This window comes from Cuculus canorus, chromosome 1, assembly GCF_017976375.1.
Source record: "Cuculus canorus isolate bCucCan1 chromosome 1, bCucCan1.pri, whole genome shotgun sequence".
NCBI lineage: Eukaryota > Metazoa > Chordata > Aves > Cuculiformes > Cuculidae > Cuculus > Cuculus canorus.
The window spans coordinates 710,006-732,304 of NC_071401.1; the positions used below are offsets into that span (position 1 = coordinate 710,006).

Below are 22,299 nucleotides of genomic sequence, written 5' to 3' on the forward strand. Positions count from 1 at the left end.
TCCCTGGAGGTCCTCAAGACCAGGTTGGATGGGTCTTGGAGCAACGTGATCCAGTGGGAGGTGTCCCTGCCTGTGGAACCGGGTGGGCTTCGAGGTCCCATCCAACCCAAACGATTCCATCATTTCACGTTCCTAAGGGTTGGAGGACACCGCTCACCTCCTCCAGAGAGGATTGGGAGTCGGATCCAGCTGTGCACGGATGCGTCAGTGCAGTGACGATCGCATGAGTGCACATCTGGATGTGCGGCGCTCTTTGTGGAGCTCCCACCACCACGATGCTCCATGAGGAATTGGGCACCGGACCTTCCGGATGGAAAGGGAGCGGAGATAAAGGGGACGATCCATACCTGGAGGGTTCTGGGCCCTCACGGCGCCGACGCCGCTGCCTTGCGGAGTGTCCTCGGGGACGGTGAAGAAGTACTGGGCTTGCTCGAAGACGGGAGGTGAGACCGTGCCCTCCACGATGCTGATGTTGACGCGGGCGTTGGGCTGCGCCTGCAGCCCTCCTCCATCCTGCGCCGCGACCACCAGCTGCACCAGCGTGTTGGCTTTGCCGCTCAGGGACCAGGAGAGGGAGATGACACCTACGGAAGAAAGGAGATGAGACGACACGGATCGTCCTCCGGAGAGGTTTGGGGTGGGAGATGAGGAGGCAGAAGTTGCCTCCGTGCAGCAGCGAGACGTCAGATGGAGATGTAGAAGGATGGGAACGTCCTTCAGAGATACGGTCACTCCTGAGCCATCAGGCGGGAGCTGAGGGTTCGCCCACGTCTGGAAGGAGGGAAGAGGAAGGGACCCCCAAAGCCAACCCAGCAGAGCCCGGAGAAGGACACGCGTAAGCACGGAGCGCCGTTGACTTGTGGATCTCAGGGCTTTTGGAACGTTTCTGGGAGGTCCCGCGAGTGTTGACCGGATGGACTTTGCCCTCACAACGGCTCTTGGAGGCTCTGGAAGAGCAGCTGAGAAGCTGCTCAGCAGAAAAGGACTTGAGGGTGTTGGTTGACAGCAGCTGAAGAGGAACCGGCGGTGGTCCCGGTGGCCAAGATGGCCAACGGCACCTGGATTGGGTCAGCCACGGGGTGGCCGCAGGAGTGGGACACGGATTGTCCTCCTCCACTCGGCACTGGGGAGGTCTCAGCTTGAATCCTGGGTGGGGTTCTGGGCCCCTCAGGATGGAAGAAAGTAGATGAGACGGCACCGTTCCTGCATCCCTGAACCGGAGGAAAGAAGAGGAACCCTCCAAGGAAACCCCTCCAGATCCTCTCTTCTCAACCCTTCCCGGATCCATGGGTTGAGGCCAACGGGATGGGGTTCAACCAAGCTGAGTGCCGGGTCCTTCACTGGGACCGCAACCCCGAGCGGCTCCAGGCTTGGGAATGCTGCCCCTTGGAGAAGGACCTGGAGATGGTGGTCTACAGCAGCTGAACACGAGCCGGCGGTGGCCCAGGTGGCCAAGAGGCCACCAGCGTCCTGGCTTGGATCAGCCGTGGGGTGGCCACCAGGAGCAGGGATGGGATCTTCCCCTTGGGGAGGCCACACCTCAAATCCTGGATTCAGAGTTGGGCTCCTCAGGATAAGAAGGACCTTGAGGGGCTGAAGTGTGTCCAGAGAAGGGAACGGAGCTTTGGAAGGCCCTGGAGAACCGGGAAAGGGGCTGAGGGACCTGGAGGGGTTTGGTCTGGAGAAGAGGAGGCTGAGGGGAGACCTCATCGCTCTCCACAGCTCCTGGAAAGGAGGTTGTGGAGAGGTGGGCGTTGGTGTCTTCTCCCAAGGAACGAGGGATGGGATGAGAGGGAACGGCCTCAGGTTGTGCCAAGGGAGGGTGAGATCGGATCTTGGGGAATATTCAATCCAAACAGCACAACTTGAGGCCATTTCCTCTCCTCCATCCATTGTGCCTGGAGAGCAGAGTTCGACCCCACCCGGCTCCGACCTCCTTTCCAGGAGCTACAGCGAGCGAGGAGGTCTTCCTTCAGCATCGTCTTCTCCAGGTTAAACACTCTGTGAGCTTCTGCTCATCAGAGTTGTGCTCCAGTCCAAGAAGATGAGGCAGGAAGAGGAGCAAACGCGTTCCGGTGGCCGTGATGGCCAAGCAGGGACCCTCCGGCTGCTCTTCCACATCCACATCCTCCTCCTCTGATCACCCCAAGGGTTGGTGATCCCTTTAAGGATGGGATGGTGATCCGTTTAAGTCAACGACGGTGACTCCCGGCACGGAGGAGGAACGAAGCCACACTCCGCCAACGAGGAGAAGCTTTCCATCGTGCACGTGTGCCGTGTGGGAATATCTGAGAGGTCCAGAAGAGGTCCAACCCCATCAGCAGAAGCAGGAGGTGAAGAGAGGTTGGAGATGAGGGAGGTGATTAACGGCAGCCACCACGGGCAAACCCTGTAGGACCAACTTGGGGCTTTCTCTGCTGGGGTGACCACAGCAGTGGACACGGAGAAACCTACGGATGGGATCCATCCCGACTGCCCTAAAGCCGTGGACGCGGTTCCCACAACGTCTGAATTGGAGAGAGAGGGATTCGATGGGTGGATAAGAAACGGATTGGATGGTCTTCATTCAAAGGGTGGTGGTCAATGGCTCAAAGTCCATGGAGATCCATGAGCAGTGGTGGCCCTCAGGGACCGGTGCTGCTCAATCTCTTTATCGGTGATACGGAGAGGGAGATGGAGGGCACCCTCAGAAGGTTTGGAGGGGACACCGAGCGGAGTGGGGCAGTGGCCACAGCGGAAGGACGGGATGGATCCAGAGGGACCCGGAGAAGTGGGGCTGGAGAACCTCAGGAGGGTCAACCAGGCCAAGGGCAAAGGTCCCACCCCTGGGTCGGGGCAATTCCTGGGTTCAATCCAGGATGGATGGAGAGCGGAGAAGGAGTTGGGGCGCTGGGGAGGAGGAGCTGGAGAGGAGCCCCCCCGTGTCCTGGGCTGCACCCAGAGCAGCGTGGCCAGCAGGGAGGGACGGGATTCTGCCCCTCTGCTCCGCTCCGCGGACACCTCAGCCGGAGGGTTGGGGCACGGCCGGAATCCTCAACGCAAGGAGGAGATGGAGCTGTTGGAACGGGAACGGAGGAGGCTGCAAAGGTGATGGGAGGGCTGGAGAACCTCCCGACGAGGACAGGCTGAGAGCGTTGGGGTTGTTCAGGAGAAGAGAAGGCTCCAAGGAGACCTCAGAGGGACCTTCCAGTGCCTGAAGGGCTCCAGGAAAGCTGGAGAGGGGCTGATCCCAAAGGCTCATTGGGATGGGACGAGGGGGAACGGGGATAAACCGGAGAGGAGAAGATTTAGACTCAACCTAAGGAGGAATTCCTTCATGATGAGGGTGAGGAGACCCTGGAACAGATTTCCCGGAGCAGTGGTGGTGCCCCATCCCTGGAGGGGTTCCAGGTTGGGTTGGATGGGGCTCAGAGCCCCGGATCCGGCGGGAGGTGTCCCTGCCCATGGCAGAGGGTGGGACTGGATGGGCTTTGAGGTCCCTTCCACCCCAAACCATTCTCTGATTCTCTGATGAGTGGTTGGACTCAACGATCCAAGAGGTCTTCTCCAACCCGGTGATTCCCTGGTCCTACGGTTGACCCCTCCTCACCTGTGTCCTTGTTGAGGGAGAAGAGCGGGGGCGAGTTGCCCAGGACGATGCCGTAGGTGACTTTGCCGTGCAGCCCCTCGTCCTTGTCGTGGGCGGTGACGCGCAGCACGGCCGTGCCCGGCATGCTCTGCGTGCTGATGCTGGCGGCGTAGTCCAGCGGGTAGAACACCGGGCGGTTGTCATTGATGTCCTCCAAGAAGACCTTCACGTACACCATGGAGTTGAGGCCACCCTGCGGAAGGACCAGGTTGGAGATCAGAGACAACGTCCGATCGGTGGGGTTGGAGGAACGATGGGGAGAGCCAAAGGCCCGGGGTCAAGGAAGGGGAAATAAAGAAGGAGATTGGAGCTCCAGCCCCGCAACCATCTGCTCTGCACCCAAGGGATGGGATGAGGTGTCCAAGAGGTCTCATCCCAGTTCTCCATCCCAATGATCCACAGCTTCATGGAGGGGAGGAACCACCCAAGGGAGTCCCTTCTCAGTTCTCCACCTCCGGGATCCACAGCTCCATGGAGGGAAGGAACCACCCAAGGGAGCCCCATCCCAGTTCTCCATCCCAGTGATCCACACACTCCATGGAGGCAATGAACCACCCAAGGGAGTCCCATCCCAGTTCTCCATCCCAATGATCTACAGCTCCATGGAGGGAAGGAACCACCCAAGGGAGCCCCATCCCAGTTCTCCATCTCAGGGATCCACAGCTCCATGGAGGGGAGGAACCACCCAAGGGAGCCCCATCCCAGTTCTCCATCCCAGGGATCCACAGCTCCATGGAGGAGAGGAACCACCCAAGGGAGCCCCATCCCAGTTCTCCATCCCAATGATCCACAGCTCCATGGAGAGGAGTAACCACCCCAGGGAGTCCCTTCCCAGTTCTCCATCCCAGTGATCCACAGCTCCATGGAGAGGAGGAACCACCCAAGGGAGCCCCATCCCAGTTCTCCATCTCAGGGATCCACAGCCTCCAAAGAAGGGAGGAACCACCTGAGAGAGCCCCATCCCAGTTCTCCATCCCAGGGATCCACAGCTCCATGGAGGAGAGGAACCACCCAAGGGAGCCCCATCCCAGTTCTCCATCCCAGTGATCCACAGCTCCATGGAGGGAAGGAACCACCCAAGGGAGCCCCATCCCAGTTCTCCATCCCAGTGATCCACAGCTCCATGGAGGGGAGGAACCACCCAATGGAGTCCCATCCCAGTTCTCCACCTCAGGGATCCACAGCCTCCATGGAGGGGAGGAACCACCCAAGGGAGTCCCTTTCCAGTTCTCCATCCCAGTGATCCACAGCTCCATGGAGGGGAGGAACCACCCAAGGGAGTCCCTTTCCAGTTCTCCATCCCAATGATCCACAGCTCCATGGAGGGGAGGAACCACCCAAGGGAGTCCCATCCCAGTTCTCCATCCCAATGATCCACAGCTCCATGGAGGGAAGGAACCACCCAAGGGAGCCCCATCCCAGTTCTCCATCCCAATGATCCACAGCTCCATGGAGGGAAGGAACCACCCAAGGGAGCCCCATCCCAGTTCTCCATCCCAGTGATCCACAGCTCCATGGAGGGGAGGAACCACCCAAGGGAGCCCCATCCCAGTTCTCCATCCCAGTGATCCACAGCTCCATGGAGGGGAGGAACCACCCAAGGGAGCCCCATCCCAGTTCTCCATCCCAGTGATCCACAGCTCCATGGAGAGGAGGAACCACCCAAGGGAGTCCCATCCCAGTTCTCCATCCCAGTGATCCACAGCTCCATGGAGGGGAGGAACCACCCAAGGGAGTCCCTTCCCAGTTTTCCATCCCAGTGATCCACAGCTCCATGGAGGGAATGAACCACCCAAGGGAGTCCCATCCCAGTTCTCCATCCCAGGGATCCACAGCTCCATGGAGGGGAGGAACCACCCAAGGGAGCCCCATCCCAGTTCTCCATCCCAATGATCCACAGCTCTGTAGAGGGGAGGAACCACCCAAGGGAGCCCCTTCCCAGTTCTCCATCCCAGGGATCCACAGCTCCATGGAGGGAAGGAACCACCCAATGGAGTCCCATCCCAGTGATCCTCAGCTCTCCATGGAGGACCGGAGGGTTCCATGCTCATCACCGTGTCGGCAGCGCCGCGTTCCCGCGCCGGCACTCACCCCATCGACGGCGGTGATGGTGAAGTCGTAGGCGGATGTCCCCTCGTCGCGGTCCAAGGGTTGGGTGGTGCAGAGCTGCCCCGAGTGCTTCTCAACGCTGAACTGCGTGGGGACCACAGTGCCGATGCCGGAGCCGATGGAGTAGGAGATGGAGCCGAAGGGGCCACTGTCTGCGTCCGTGGCTGTCACCTGACAGAGGGAAGGGGTGACAGGAGTGGGGCCACCATCGCAGTAGACCACCAGGTACCGCGTGAGCAGGACCAGCATCTCAGAGGAGACCACCAGACAGCAGAGAAGACCACCAACCACTGCGTGAGCAGGACCAGCATCTCAGAGGAGACCACCAGACAGCAGAGAAGACCACCAACCACTGCATGGGCAGGACCAGCATCTCAGAGGAGACCACCAGACAGCAGAGAAGACCACCAACCACTGCATGAGCAGGACCAGCATCTCAGAGGAGACCACCAGACAGCAGAGGAGACCACCAACCACTGCATGGGCAGGACCAGCATCTCAGAGGAGACCACCAGACAGCAGAGACCACCAACCACTGCATGAGCAGGACCAGCATCTCAGAGGAGACCACCAGACAGCAGAGAAGACCACCAACCACTGCGTGAGCAGGACCAGCATCTCAAAGGAGACCACCAGACAGCAGAGAAGACCACCAGGCACTGCATGAGCAGGACCAGCATCTCAGAGGAGACCACCAGACAGCAGAGAAGACCACCAACCACTGCATGAGCAGGACCAGCATCTCAGAGGAGACCACCAGACAGCAGAGAAGACCACCAACCACTGCATGAGCAGGACCAGCATCTCAGAGGAGACCACCAGACAGCAGAGAAGACCACCAACCACCGCATGGGCAGGACCAGCATCTCAGAGAAGACCACCAGACAGCAGAGAAGACCACCAACCACTGCATGAGCAGGACCAGCATCTCAGAGGAGACCACCAGACAGCAGAGAAGACCACCAACCACTGCATGAGCAGGACCAGCATCTCAGAGGAGACCACCAGACAGCAGAGAAGACCACCAGGCACTGCATGAGCAGGACCAGCATCTCAGAGGAGACCACCAGACAGCAGAGAAGACCACCAACCACTGTATGAGCAGGACCAGCATCTCAGAGAAGACCACCAGACAGCAGAGAAGGCCACCAGGCACTGCATGAGCAGGACCAGCATCTCAGAGGAGACCACCAGACAGCAGAGAAGACCACCAGACAGCAGAGAAGACCACCAGGTACCGCATGAGCAGGACCAGCATCTCAGAGGAGACCACCAGACAGCAGAGAAGACCACCAGGTACTGCATGAGCAGGACCAGCATCTCAGAGGAGACCACCAGACAGCAGAGAAGACCACCAACCACTGCATGAGCAGGACCAGCATCTCAGAGGAGACCACCAGACAGCAGAGAAGACCACCAACCACTGCATGAGCAGGACCAGCATCTCAGAGGAGACCACCAGGCAGCAGAGAAGACCACCAACCACTGCATGAGCAGGACCAGCATCTCAGAGGAGACCACCAGACAGCAGAGAAGACCACCAACCACTGCATGAGCAGGACCAGCATCTCAGAGAAGACCACCAGACAGCAGAGGAGACCACCAACCACTGCATGAGCAGGACCAGCATCTCAGAGGAGACCACCAGACAGCAGAGAAGACCACCAGGTACCGCATGAGCAGGACCAGCATCTCAGAGGAGACCACCAGACAGCAGAGAAGAGGAGGAGGAAAGGCCATTGCTGGTTTGCCTTCTATCTACCATGGGTTCCAGCACCACCAGAGGTGCCCCGTTCCAGGTGACGCCTCCCTTCTTAGAGCCATGGGGTCACTGAGGTTGGAGAAGCCCTCCAAGCTCATCCAATCCAACCGCACCGTGTTGACCGAACCATGTCCCCAATGCCATGGCCACATGGGTTTGAACCCCTCCAGGGATGGGGACTCCACCACCGCCCTGGGCAGCCTCTGCCAGGGCTTCACCACTCTTTCCATGAAGGAATTCTTCCCAGTATCCAATCTCAACCTCCCCTGGTGCAACCTGAGGCCACCTCCTCCCATCCCTCGTTCCTTGGGAGAAGACACCGACACCCACCTCACCACAACCTCCTTTCCAGGAGCAATGGAGAGCAACGAGGTCTCCCCTCAGCCTCCTCTTCTCCAGACTCAACACCCCTCCAGGTCCCTCAGCCCCTTCCGTGGTTCTCCAACCCCTTCCACAGCTCCGTTCCCTTCTCCGGAGGCGCTCCACCCCCTCAAGGTCTTTCTTGTCTTGAGAAGCCCAAATTGAACCCAGGATTGGAGTTGTGGCCTCACCAAGGGGGGACAATCCCATCCCTGCTCCTGGTGGCCACCCCATGGCTGACCCAAGCCAGGATGCTGGTGGCCCTTTTGGCCACCTGGGCCACCGCCGGCTCGTGTTCAGCCGCTGTCACCCCCCACCACCGCCGGGTCCTTCTCCGTGGGGCAGCGTTCCGGCCGCTCCAAGCCTGGATCTACGCGGGGTTGTGGTGTCCCCAGGACCTGACTCATCCTGGTTGCCCCTCATCCCGTTGGTCGCAGCTCCATAAACCCCATGACCGGGAGTGGCTTTGCCCTGTGACATCCGGAGCCGCCGGAGCGCGTGAGTGGAATTAGCGCTTAGGGAGATGGAATTAGGAGTTCGGGATGAATCGGGAGGATTAAAACCTTCTCCTCCGTGGGCTTCTGGCAAAGTCCTTCCCGCTGACCCCAGGGCTCCTCCACCAGCTGGGAGCTCCGGAGAACAAAGCCGGAGGCCGGAGCCAAGGAAGGAGGCAGCTGGGCCAGGTCCGGGTGAAATGGAGTTCAGGGCTCGTCAGCCGCAGCTCCTCCCCGCTGGGGCTCCCGGGAGCGAGCGGAGAAGGAACGTTGCGCGCGCGCCAAGGAGAGGGCCCAGTTGGGGGCTCCTTCCGACAGAAGGGCCCCGAACACGGACCACGCGTTCCCGTCCGTGGGGTTGGAGGAATAACGGGAGAGGCAACGGCCCCGGCTGAGGAAGGGGAAATAAATCAGGAGGAGATGGGAGCTTCAGCCCCGCAACCATCTGCTCTGCACCCAAGGGATGGGGTGAGGCATCCAAGGTATCCCCTTCCCAGTTCTCCATCCCAGTGATCCACAGCTCCATGGAGGGGAGGAACCACCCAAGGGACCCCTTCCCAGTTCTCCATCCCAGAGATCCACAGCCCTCAAGGAGGAGAAGTGCCACTGGCGAGAGCCCCTCCCCATTTCCACCCAGGAATCCACAGCTTCATGGAGTGAAGGAACTGCTGGAGAGAGCCCCATCCCAGTTCTCCATCCCAATGATCCACAGCTCCATGGAGGGAAGGAACCATCCAAGGGAGCCCCATCCCAGTTCTCCATCCCAGTGATCCACAGCTCCATGGAGGGGAGGAACCACCCAAGGGAGCCCCATCCCAGTTCTCCATCCCAATGATCCACAGCTCCATGGAGGGAAGGAACCACCCAAGGGAGCCCCATCCCATTCTCCATCCCAATGATCCACAGCTCCATGGAGGGAAGGGACCACCCAAGGGAGCCCCTTCCCATTTCCACCCCGGGATCCACAGCTCCATGGAGTGAAGGAACTGCTGGAGAGAGCCCCTTCCCAGTTCTCCATCCCAATGATCCACAGCACTATGGAGGAGAGGAACCACCCAAGGGAGCCCCATCCCAGTTCTCCATCCCAGTGATCCACAGCTCCATGGAGAGGGGGAACCACCCAAGGGAGCCCCATCCCAGTTCTCCATCCCAGTGATCCACAGCTCCATGGAGGGAAGGAACCACCCAAGGGAGCCCCATCCCAGTTCTCCATCCCAATGATCCACAGCTCCATGGAGGGGAGGAACCACCCAAGGGAGCCCCTTCCCAGTTCTCCATCCCAATGATCCACAGCTCCATGGAGGGGAGGAACCACCCAAGGGAGTCCCTTCCCAGTTCTCCAACCCAATGATCCACAGCTCCATGGAGGGAAGGAACCACCCAAGGGAGTCCCATCCCAGTTCTCCATCCCAGAGATCCACAGCCCTCAAGGAGGAGAAGTGCCACTGGTGAGAGCCCCTCCCCATTTCCACCCCGGGATCCACATCTCCATGGAGTGAAGGAACTGCCGGAGAGAGCCCCATCCCAGTTCTCCATCCCAATGATCCACAGCTCCATGGAGGGGAGGAACCACCCAAGGGAGCCCCATCCCAGTTCTCCACCCCGGGATCCACAGCCCTCAAGAAGGAGAAGTGCCACTGGTGAGAGCCCCTCCCCATTTCCACCCCGGGATCCACAGCTCCATGGAGTGAAGGAACTGCCGGAGAGAGCCCCATCCCAGTTCTCCATCCCAATGATCCACAGCTCTATGGAGGGGAGGAACCATCCAAGGGAGCCCCATCCCAGTTCTCCATCCCAGTGATCCACAGCTCCATGGAGGGGAGGAACCACCCAAGGGAGCCCCATCCCATTCTCCATCCCAATGATCCACAGCTCCATGGAGGGAAGGGACCACCCAAGGGATCCCCTTCCCATTTCCACCCCGGGATCCACAGCTCCATGGAGGGGAGCAACAACCCAAGGGAGCCCCTTCCCAGTTCCACCCAGTGATCCACAGCCTATGTGGAGTGGAGGAAAAGCCCTCCCTCCCGGTTCTCCCACTTCAGTGATCCACAGCTCCATGAAGTGGAGGGAGAGCCCAAGACACGTCCTTCCCAGTTCTCCATCCGAGTGATCCACAGCTCCATGGAGGGGAGACACCACCTGAGAGAGCCTTTTCCCAATTCTCCATCCCAGGGATCCACAGCTCCATGGAGGGGAAGAACCACCCAAGAGAGAGCCCTTTTCCAGGTATCCAAACCCTGTTCTCCATAGCTTCCATGGAGAGGAGGAACCATCCAAGGGAGTCCCATCCCAGTTCTCCATCTCAGTGATCCACAGCTCTATGGAGGGAATGAACCACCCAAGGGAGTCCCTTCCCAGTTCTCCACCTCAGGGATCCACAGCTCCATGGAGGGGAGGAACCACCCAAGGGAGCCCCATCCCAGATCTCCATCTCAATGATCCACGCTCTCCATGGAGGGAAGCAGCTCCCAGGAGAGACCTTTTCCCTGGAGCTGCTCGCTTGAGAGTGTAAATCCGACCTCTCTGACCCTGCTGAGACCTTTCCTCTGGTGGCCCACGTCCTTGCTCCATGCTGGATGTTCTTCCCGGGGTACCACCACCCCCGGTTTTAGTGAGGACAGTTCTCCACCGCTTCGGATTGAGGTGCACCTGAAGCTGCTGAGCTCCCACAGTGACCGGAATAGGCACCGTGTGCCCAATTAATTCCTTCCTTCCTTCCTTCCTTCCGTTCTGGAGTCCTCAGCACAGGAAGGACGTGGAGCTGTTGGAGCGAGGGCAGAGGAGGCCACAGAGATGATGTGAGGGTGGAGAACCTCCTGGAGGAGGACAGGCTGAGAGAGTTGGGGTTGTTCAGCCTGGAGAAAAGAAGGCTGCGGGGAGACCTTGGAGCAACTCCCAGTATGGAAAGGGGCTCCAGGAGAGCTGTGGAGGGCTCTGGATCAGGGATGGGACCAGAGGAACAGTTTAGAGCTGAAAGAGGGGAGATTGAGACGAGATCTTAGGAAAGAATGTCCTCCTGTGAGGGTGGGGAGACCCTGGAAAAGGTTTCCCGGAGAAGTGGTGGCTGCCCCATCCCTGGAGGGGTTGAAGGCCACGTTGGATGGAGGCCCTGATCCCGTGGGAGGTGTCTGTGTCCATGGCAGGGGTTGGAATTGGATGGGCTTTGAGGTCTCCTCCAACCCAACCCCTTCCCTGATTCCAAGGGCTCCCCCTCACACCAGGGGTGTGGAACGGGATGAGCTTTGAGGTCCCTTCCGACCATTCCATGATTCTACGAAGGCTGCAGGTGGGAATCCGACACCTGGATGGGGTTGTGGGGTCAGCATGGAGAGACGAGGGACGGAGAAAAGCTGTGGGGTCACCTTCCACCCGCACCGGCTCACAGGATCCCCACGGATACAGCGTGGTGACCCTGGAGCTCTGACATCAAGAGTCCAGATGTGCCCATCCATAGGCTCATGGAACGGCTTGGGTGGGATGGGACCTCCAATGGGATGGGACCAGTTCCATCCAGTTCCATGGACATGGAATGGTTTGGGTCGGGAGGGACCTCAAAGCCCCTCCAGTTCCACCTCAATGTCATGGAATCATGGAATGGTTTGGGTCGGGAGGGATCTCAAAGCTCCTCCAGTTCCACCTCAACGTCATGGAATCATGGAATGGTTTGGGTCGGGAGGGATCTCAAAGCCCCTCCAGTTCCACCTCAACGTCATGGAATCATGGAATGGTTTGGGTCGGGAGGGACCTCAAAGCTCCTCCAGTTCCACCTCAACGTCATGGAATCATGGAATGGTTTGGGTCAGGAGGGATCTCAAAGCTCCTCCAGTTCTACCTCAACGTCATGGAATCATGGAATGGTTTGGGTCAGGAGGGATCTCAAAGCTCCTCCAGTTCCACCTCAACATCATGGAATCATGGAATGGTTTGGGTCAGGAGGGATCTCAAAGCTCCTCCAGTTCCACCTCAATGTCATGGAATCATGGAATGGTTTGGGTTGGGAGGGATCTCAAAGCTCCTCCAGTTCCACCTCAATGTCATGGAATCATGGAATGGTTTGGGTCGGGAGGGACCTCAAAGCTCCTCCAGTTCCACCTCAATGTCATGGAATCATGGAATGGTTTGGGTCGGGAGGGACCTCAAAGCCCCTCCAGTTCCACCTCAATGTCATGGAATCATGGGATGGTTTGGGTCAGGAGGGATCTCAAAGCTCCTCCAGTTCCACCTCAATGTCATGGAATCATGGAATGGTTTGGGTCGGGAGGGATCTCAAAGTCCCTCCAGTTCCACCTCAACGTCATGGAATCATGGGATGGTTTGGGTCGGGAGGGACCTCAAAGCTCCTCCAGTTCCACCTCAATGTCATGGAATCATGGAATGGTTTGGGTCGGGAGGGATCTCAAAGCCCCTCCAGTTCCACCTCAACGTCATGGAATCATGGGATGGTTTGGGTCGGGAGGGACCTCAAAGCTCCTCCAGTTCCACCTCAATGTCATGGAATCATGGAATGGTTTGGGTCGGGAGGGATCTCAAAGCTCCTCCAGTTCCACCTCAATGTCATGGAATCATGGAATGGTTTGGGTCGGGAGGGATCTCAAAGCCCCTCCAGTTCCACCTCAACGTCATGGAATCATGGAATGGTTTGGGTCGGGAGGGATCTCAAAGCTCCTCCAGTTCCACGCCATGGGCAGGGACACCTCCCACCGGATCCGGTTGCTCCAAGGCCCATCCAACCTGGCCTGGAACCCCTCCAGGGATGGAGCAGCCACCACTGCTCTGGGCAACCTGGGCCAGGGCCTCCACACCCTCACAGGAGAACATTTCTGCCCAAGATCTCATCTCAGTTTCCCCTCTTGCAGCTCAAAACCATTCCCCTCATCCCATCCCTGCCCTCCCTGATCCAGAGCCCCTCCCCAACTTCCCTGGAGCCCCTTTCCCTACTGGAAGCTGCTCTGAGGTCTCCATGGAGCCTTCTCCGGGCTGAACCACTCCAACTCTCCCAGCCTATCCTTGGATGGGAGGTTCTCCAGCCCTTGGATCATCTCCGTGGCCTCCTCTGGACCCGCTCCAACAGCTCCGTGTCAACCAGGGGTGACACAGGTGGATCTGCTGCTCCTCAGCAAGGGAGAGCTGAGGACGTCATAACCAGCGGTAGCCTTGGCTCCGGCCACCATGAGGTGGTGATGTTCAGGAGCTCAACGCCAGCGACGAAGGAGAACAGCAAAGAAGTGGACTTCAAGCACGACCTCAGCTGGTCCAGGGAAACGGTAGGTGGGAGGTACCCCATGGGAGGCATCTCTGAAGGCCTCAGGAAAGCTGGAAGGCCTTCAGAACAGCGTCCTCCAGGCAGGAGAAAAGAGCAGCCCAGCTGTCGGGAAACCACGGAGACGTCTCAGCAGATGGCCTTGGCTGAGCAAGGACCTCAGGGCTAAGCTGCAACGCAGAGGCAGCAGATGGGAAGGAGACGGAGCAACAAGCTGGAAAAGAGCAACCGAGGAACGCTGCCCGGACACGCAGCGATGGGGTCGGGAGGTCAGAGTCCAAGAGGGGCTGAAAAGCTGAAGGTTCCAAGAAGAGCTTCTACCATTACCTCTTTAGTGAGAGGTGTTTCATGGAATGGTGGAATGGGTTGGGTTGGAAGGGGGCCTCAAAGTCCATCCAATTCCAACCCCCTGCCGTGGGCAGGGACACCTCCCACCGGATCAGGGGCTCCAAACCCCATCCAACCTGGCCTGGAACCCCTCCAGGGATGGGGCAGCCACAGGAAGGACATGGAGATGTTGGAGCAGGTCCAGAGGAGGCCACGAAGATGATCTAAAGGCTGGAGAACCTCCTGTAAGAGGACAGGCAGGGAGGGTTGGGGTTGTTCAGCCTGGGGAGGAGAAGGGTGTGGGGAGACCTTCGAGGAGCTTCCAGTAGGGAAAGGGGCTCCAAAGCTGGGGAGGGGCTCTGGATCAGGGAGGGCAGGGATGGGATGAGGGGGATGGTTTGGAGCTGCAAGAGGGGAGACTGAAATGAGATTTTGGGGAGAAACGTTCTCCTGTTGAGGTGGGGAGGCCCTGGAAGAGGTTTCCCGGAGCAGTGGTGGTTGCCCCATCCCTGGAGGGGTTCCAGGCCAGGTTGGATGGGGCTCGGAGCAACCGGATCCGGTGGGAGGTGTCCCTGCCCATGGCGTGGAACTGGAGGAGCTTTGAGGTCCCTCCCAACTCAAACCATTCCATGATTCCATGACGTTGGGGTGGAACTGGAGGGGCTTTGAGATCCCCCCCGACCCAAACCATTCCATGATTCCATGACGATGAGGTGGAACTGGAGGGGCTTTGAGATCCCTCCCGACCCAAACCATTCCATGATTCCATGACATTGAGGTGGAACTGGAGGAGCTTTGAGATCCCTCCCGACCCAAACCATTCCATGATTCCATGACGTTGAGGTGGAACTGGAGGGGCTTTGAGATCCCTCCCGACCCAAACCATTCCATGATTCCATGACGTTGGGGTGGAACTGGAGGGGCTTTGAGATCCCTCCCGACCCAAACCATTCCATGATTCCATGACGTTGAGGTGGAACTGGAGGGGCTTTGAGATCCCTCCCGACCCAAACCATTCCATGATTCCATGACATTGAGGTGGAACTGGAGGAGCTTTGAGATCCCTCCCGACCCAAACCATTCCATGATTCCATGACGTTGAGGTGGAACTGGAGGGGCTTTGAGATCCCTCCCGACCCAAACCATTCCATGATTTTGGGGAGAAACGTTCTCCTGTTGAGGTGGGTAGGCCCTGGAAGAGGTTTCCTGGAGCAGTGGTGGTTGCCCCATCCCTGGAGGGGTTCCAGGCCAGGTTGGATGGGGCTCGGAGCCCCGGATCCGGTGGGAGGTGTCCCTGCCCATCGAACTGGAGGGGTTTTGAAGCCCCTTCCAACCCAAACCACTCTGTGATTCTATGATTCAGATGTTGGTCCCCCACCCTCAGAGAAGGCCACAAGGATGATCTGAGGATCTGTCCTCATCAGCCAAACTCCGGTCTCTGGAAGAGTCATGGAGTGACTCCTCTTGGAGTGTATTTTCGGCCACGCGGAAGATCCTGGGAGGGGAAGAGCCAACATGGAGCAACCGCCTCGGTTGCTCTCTGTGACACGATGGATGGATGGATGGATGGATGGATGGATGATGAGATGGATGGTTGAAGGTGTGACGGTGGAAGACCCAGGCCTGAAACGGGGGGTTGAAACAAAGTCCATCCTCTACCGGCACGAACAGAGGGAATCTATGAAGATGGAGCCGTTTATCCTTATCGCTCCAGCATTTCAGCCTTGTTTATTATCCCAAAGCACCAGGCGGTGGTGGAGTCACCAACTGATGGGTGACTCCAGCTGATAAGGGTCTTCGTAATTTAATACCCCGGAGCGCGAGGACGCATTCCTTCCTTATCTGCTTCACCAGCACTTCAGTGCTGGTCCGGCTCTGCTCAATGTCTTCATCAATGACCTGGATGAAGGCATGGAGTGCACCCTCAGTGAGTTTGCAGATGACACTGAGCTGGGAGGAAGTGTGGATCTGCTGGAGGGTAGGGAGGCTCCAAAGGGATCGGAACAGGCTGGACGTGAGACCAATGGGATGAGGTTCACCAAGGTCAAGTGTCAGGTCCTGCACTTGGGGCACAACAACCCTATGCAGCGCTACAGACTGGGGGAAGAATGGCTGGAGAGCTGCACGGAGGAGAAGGACCTGGGGGTGCTGGTTGACAGTGACTGACCATGAGCCAGCAGTGTGCCCAGGGGGCCAAGAAGGCCAACGGCATCTTGGCTTGGATCAGAAATGGGGTCACCAGCAGGAACAGGGAGGGGATTCCCCTCTGTACTCAGCACTGGTGAGACCGCACCTCGAATACTGTGTTCAGTTCTGGACCCCTCACCACAAGAAGGATGTTGAGGCTCTGGAGCGTGTCCAGAGAAGAGCAACAAAGCTGCTGAGGGGCTGGAGAACGTCTGACGAGGAGCGGCTGAGAGAGCTGGGGGTGTTCAGCCTGGAGAAGAGGAGGCTGAGGGGAGACCTTATTGCTCTCTACAACTGCCTGAAAGGAGGTTGTGGAGAGGAGGGAGCTGGGCTCTTCTCCCAAGGGACAGGGGACAGGACAAGGGGGAATGGCCTCAAGCTCCACCAGGGGAGGTTCAGGTTGGATATCAGAAAAAAATTCTTCACAGTAAGAGTCATCGGCACTGGAACAGCTGCCCAGGGAGGGGGTCGAGTCCCCTTCCCTGGAGGCGTTTAAGGAACGGGTGGATGAAGTGCTGAGGGACATGGTTTAGGGGGTGTTAGGAATGGTTGGACTCCATGATCCAATGGGTCCTTTCCAACCTGGTGATTCTGTGATCTTTCCAAACACCATTTGCAAAGCCAGGGGGGTTAAAAACCCCTCGTGAAACGGAGAAACGCCATCAGAAGCTGCTGAGATGCCCTCCAGCTGGTCTGGGGTGGCATCGCTCAAGGCTCGGTACCCAACTCCAGACACCCCACGGGGACTCGGATGGGTGTAGCTTTGCTTGATCTTGTTTATGTTGTGGTGACCCACCTAATTAGCGCTAACGCCGGACTAATCCTAACTAATCCGGTGGATGGGTTTAGTAGAGGGATTGGGGGGAATGGGATTAAGATGAACGAAGGGAGACTGAGATAAGGCCTTAGGAAGGAATTCTTCTCTGTGAAGGTGGGGAGGACCTGGAACAGTTTGCCCAGAGAAGTCGTGGTTGCTCCATCCCTGGAGGGGTTCCAGGCCAGGTTGGATGGGGCTTGGAGCCCCTGATCCAGTGGGAAGTGTCCCTGCCCATAGCACGGGGTGGGATGGGATGGGCTTTGAGGTCCCTTCCAACCCAAACCATTCTATGATCCCAAGGGGTGATCAACACACAAAGGCGTTGGAACTGGATGGGCTTTGAGGTCCCTTCGAACCCAACCCATTCCCTCATTCCAAGGGATGGTTGACGTATCAGGGAGGTGGATCTGGATGGGCTTTGAGGTCCCTTCCAACCCAAACCATTCCATGATTCCGAGGGCTGATCAACACTCAAGGGGGTTGGAACTGGATGGGCTTTGAGGTCCCTTCAAACCCAACGCATTCCCTCATTCCAAGGGATGGTTGACGTATCAGGGAGGTGGATCTGGATGGGCTTTGAGGTCCCTTCCAACCCATTCCCTCATTCCAAGGGATGGTTGACGTATCAGGGAGGTGGATCTGGATGGGCTTTGAGGTCCCTTCCAACCCTAAACATTCCATGATTCCCGTATGGTACCGCACCTTCAGGAAAGGCCAGAAGGACAACCTGAGGATCTGCTCAGAGATCACATATGGAGAGCGATGAGGTCTCCCCTCAGCCTCCTCTTCTCCAGACCCAACACCCTCAGGTCCCTCAGCTGCTCCTGGAACCCCTGGGCTCCAGACCCTTCCCCAGCTCCATTCCCTTTTCCAGATGTGCTCCTCAAGGCCTTTCTTGGAGTGAGGGACCCGGGACTGAACCCAGTAGGTGTTGGGATGGGCATCCATGGGATGCACTCATCTGGGACACCACCACGAGCTGGCTGATGGGATGTAGGTGGAGATCCTGAGAGAGGATCCCGAGTGCTGAGGACCTCTCAGTGCAGCAGAATCAGAGAACGATGGAATCCTTAAGGTTGGAAAAGCCCTCCAAGCTCATCCAGCCCAAACATCAGCCCAACCCCACCGTGCCGACCAAACCCTGTCCCCAAGTGCCACATCCACGTGGTTTTTGAACCCCTGCAGGGATGGAGACTCCACCACTGCCCTGGGCAGCCTCTGCCAGGGCTTCACTGCTCTTTCCATGAAGGAACTTCTCCCAAGATCCAATCCAACCCTCCTCTCGCACCACTTGAGACCATTTCTTCTGGTCCCACCCCTTCTTCCATTGGAGAGGACACCAACACCCACCTCACCACAACGTCCTTTCTGGGAGTTGTGGAGAGCCATGAGGTCTCCCCTCAGCCTCCTCTTCTCCAGACCCAACACCCCCAGGTCCCTCAGCTGCTCCCGGAACCCCTGGGCTCCAGACCCTTCCCCAGCTCCGTTCCCTTTTCCAGATGTGCTCCTCAAGGCCTTTCTTGGAGTGAGGGACCTGGGACTGAACCCAGTAGGTGTTGGGATGGGCATCCATGGGATGCACTCATCTGGGACACCACCGTGCCGACTCATTCATGTCCCCAAGTGCTCCATCCATGTGGTTTTTGAACCCCTCCAGGGATGGAGACTCCACCACTGCCCTGGGCAGCCTCCGCCAGGGTTTCACCACTCTTTCCATGAAGGAATTTCTCCCAATATCCAATCCAACCCTCCCCTGATGCAACTTGAGTGTCCTCTCATGCATCCCTTGTTCCTGGGGAGCAGAGCCCATCCCCCCCCGGCTCCAACCTCCTTTCCAGGAGCTGTGGAGAGCGATGAGGTCTCCCCTCAGCCTCCTCTTCTCCACACCAAACCCCTCCAGGTCCCTCAGCCCCTTCCCTGGTTCTCCAGCCCCTTCCCAGCTCCGTTCCCTTCTCCGGATGCGCTCCATCCCCTCATGGTCTTCCTTGTCCTGAGGGGTCCAAAACTGACCAAACCGGGATCCGAGGTGCCGCCTCCTCGGTGCTGAGCGCAGAGGGACAATCCCTTCCCTGATGTCTGTGATGGAACTGCTTCCCCTCCTCCTCCTCCTCCTCCAAAACAAGGGATTTACACCCTCCTCCCCTCCTCCCCGGAGCCGCGCCGGAGCCCCTCAGTCACGCCCTTCTCCATCCTTGGCTGTCCCCATCCCTCTCTGCGGGACCACCATCCGGAGCCCCACGGCTATGGGGTGGCCGCGGGGGTGAGGATCCGGCACCTGGAGCCGTGCCAAGGGCTTCCCGCCGGGATGCGCTGCTCCCTGCATCCTTCGGGGTCTGACCCTCGCCTCGGCCGCGTGTGCCGGACAATCGCTCGGGGCCAAATCCTGACCTCCGCTCAATCCCCTGAGGCCGCGGCGTGCCGGAGGCTGGGATGCAACCCCGGGAGCCGGAGTCGGCTCCTGAAATAACCTCCGTGGGCGCTTCCCGGCTGCTTTGAGCCGTTGGGCAGGAGGGTTGGCAACGCCGGCGGAGGGATCCGTGCGTGGGAGCGCTGACCACACTGGCGCCATCCTCCCCTCCTCTCCCACCGAGAGCCGTCACGCCGAGGGGCGGGAGCCCAGAGACAGATGTTTGCCAAAGCCACAGCACAGCAGAACATCTGCGGCGCAGAGACGGAGCCAGGGCACGGATCCAGATGAGCCGTGGAGAAGACGATGGAGGATGGAGCTGCGGAGGAGCTCCGTCCCTTCCCAGCGCCGTGGTTGGGAGAGCCGGGAGAGACGCGGGGCAGAAGGGAGGTTGGATGGCAAAGGACCTTTGTCCTCTCGGGTTCCTCTCCCAGGATCTTCACCAGGCTGGATGAGCTTGGAGGGCTTTTCCAACCTGAAGGATTCCATTGTTCTCTGGTTCTGCTGCACTGAGAGGTCCTCAGCACTCGGGATCCTCTCTCAGGATCTCCACCTACATCCCATCAGCCAGCTCGGGGTGGTGTCCCAGATGAGTGCATCCCATGGATGCCCATCCCAACACCTACTGGGTTCAGTCCCGGGTCCCTCACTCCAAGAAAGGCCTTGAGGAGCACATCTGGAAAAGGGAACGGAGCTGGGGAAGGGTCTGGAGCCCAGGGGTTCCGGGAGCACCTGAGGGACCTGGGGGTGTTGGGTCCGGAGAAGAGGAGGCTGAGGGGAGACCTCATCGCTCTCCACAACTCCCAGAAAGGACGTTGTGGTGAGGTGGGTGTTGGTGTCCTCTCCAATGGAAGAAGGGGTGGGACCAGAGGAAATGGCCTCAAGTGGTGCGAGGGGAGGGTTGGATTGGATCTTGGGAGAAGTTCCTTCATGGAAAGAGCAGTGAAGCCCTGGCAGAGGCTGCCCAGGGCAGTGGTGGAGTCCCCATCCCTGGAGGGGTTCAAAAACCACATGGATGGAGCACTTGGGGACATGGTTTGGTTGACACGGTGGGGTTGGGCTGATGTTTGGGCTGGATGAGCTTGGAGGGCTTTTCCAACCTGAAGGATTCCATCGTTCTCTGATTCTGCTGCACTGAGAGGTCCTCAGCACTCGGGATCCTCTCTCAGGATCTCCACCTACATCCCATCAGCCAGCTCGTGGTGGTGTCCCAGATGAGTGCATCCCATGGATGCCCATCCCAACACCTACTGGGTTCAGTCCTGGGTCCCTCACTCCAAGAAAGGCCTTGAGGAGCACATCTGGAAAAGGGAACGGAGCTGGGGAAGGGTCTGGAGCCCAGGGGTTCCGGGAGCAACTGAGGGACCTGGGGGTGTTGGGTCCGGAGAAGAGGAGGCTGAGGGGAGACCTCATCGCTCTCCACAACTCCCAGAAAGGAGGTTGTGGTGAGGTGGGTGTTGGTGTCCTCTCCAATGGAAGAAGGGGTGGGACCAGAGGAAATGGTCTCAAGTGGTGCGAGGGGAGGGTTGGATTGGATCTTGGGAGAAGTTCCTTCATGGAAAGAGCAGTGAAGCCCTGGCAGAGGCTGCCCAGGGCAGTGGTGGAGTCCCCATCCCTGGAGGGGTTCAAAAACCACATGGATGTGGCACTTGGGGACATGGTTTGGTCGGCACGGTGGGGTTGGGCTGATCTTTGGGCTGGATGAGCTTGGAGGGCTTTTCCAACCTCCAGGAATCCATGATTCCATGGTTCTGCGACCACGTTGGTTGAGGTGACCACCGCCTTTCTGGGAACATGGACAGGGGAAGGCTTGGAGCAAGGGTTGGATGAAGGCTGGGAGCAAAGCTCCTGCGTGGGCTCTCAGGTGGAGGTGGAACGGGAATTACGGGGCACGGGGAGCCCCACCAGGACACGCGAGGATTGCGGTTGGAGCAAAGCATGGAAGGATGGGTGCTGGAGGTGGGGCAGGGTGGGAAGGGACAGTCTGCTCCCTGCGTCCTGGAGGGCACTGATGTCCAGGAGATGTCCAGGAGAACCCCAATCCGGGATGCTGGGTGAGCTCCAGCAGGGATGGCTCATGGAGAAGTCCTTCCCAGAGAGGTGGGACACGTGTGGGTGATGCCACACCTGACATCGGTGATCCCATGGGATACAGGGTGACCTGATGTGGGTGATCCCATGGGATATAGGGTGACCTGATGTGGGTGATCCCATGGGATAGAGGGTGACCTGATGTGGGTGATCCCATGGGATATAGGGTGACCTGATGGGGTGATCCCATGGGATAGAGGGTGACCTGATGTGGGTGATCCCATGGGATATAGGGTGACCTGATGGGGTGATCCCATGGGATAGAGGGTGACCTGATGTGGGTGATCCCATGGGATAAAGTGTGACCTGATGGGGTGATCCCATGGGATATAGGGTGACCTGATGTGGGTGATCCCATGGGATATAGGGTGACCTGATGGGGGTGATCCCATGGGATATAGGGTGACCTGATGGGGTGATCCCATGGGATATAGGGTGACCAATGTGGGTGATCCCATGGGATACAGGGTGACCTGATGCGGGTGATCCCATGGGATATAGGGTGACCTGATTGGGGTGATCCCATGGGATACAGGGTGACCTGATGGGGTGATCCCATGGGATATAGGGTGACCTGATGGGGTGATCCCATGGGATACAGGGTGACCTGATTGGGGTGATCCCATGGGATACAGGGTGACCTGATGGGGTGATCCCATGGGATACAGGGTGACCTGATGGGGTGATCCCATGGGATATAGGGTGACCTGATATGGATGATCCCATGGGATACAGGGTGACCAAACATGGATGATCCCATGGGATATAGGGTGACCTGATGGGGTGATCCCATGGGATAAAGGGTGACCTGATGGGGTGATCCCATGGGATATAGGGTGACCTGATGGGGTGAT

At 58.5% G+C, this 22,299-nt stretch overlaps 1 protein-coding gene across 5 annotated transcripts in view; it reads right to left on the bottom strand.

Moving 5' to 3' along the window:
• The window catches only part of DCHS1 (dachsous cadherin-related 1), a 104,208-nt gene that overhangs the window by 60,231 nt on the left and 21,678 nt on the right, over positions 1 to 22,299 (bottom strand). For all 5 annotated transcript variants that reach the window (XM_054078867.1, XM_054078844.1, XM_054078849.1 and 2 more), the window contains exons 3-5: positions 5,720 to 5,908; positions 3,590 to 3,821; positions 348 to 584 (exon numbers count right to left, since the gene is read on the bottom strand). In XM_054078867.1, coding sequence (XP_053934842.1) covers positions 348 to 584; positions 3,590 to 3,821; positions 5,720 to 5,908 — 658 coding nt within the window. The remainder of the gene's footprint in view (positions 1 to 347; positions 585 to 3,589; positions 3,822 to 5,719; positions 5,909 to 22,299) is intronic.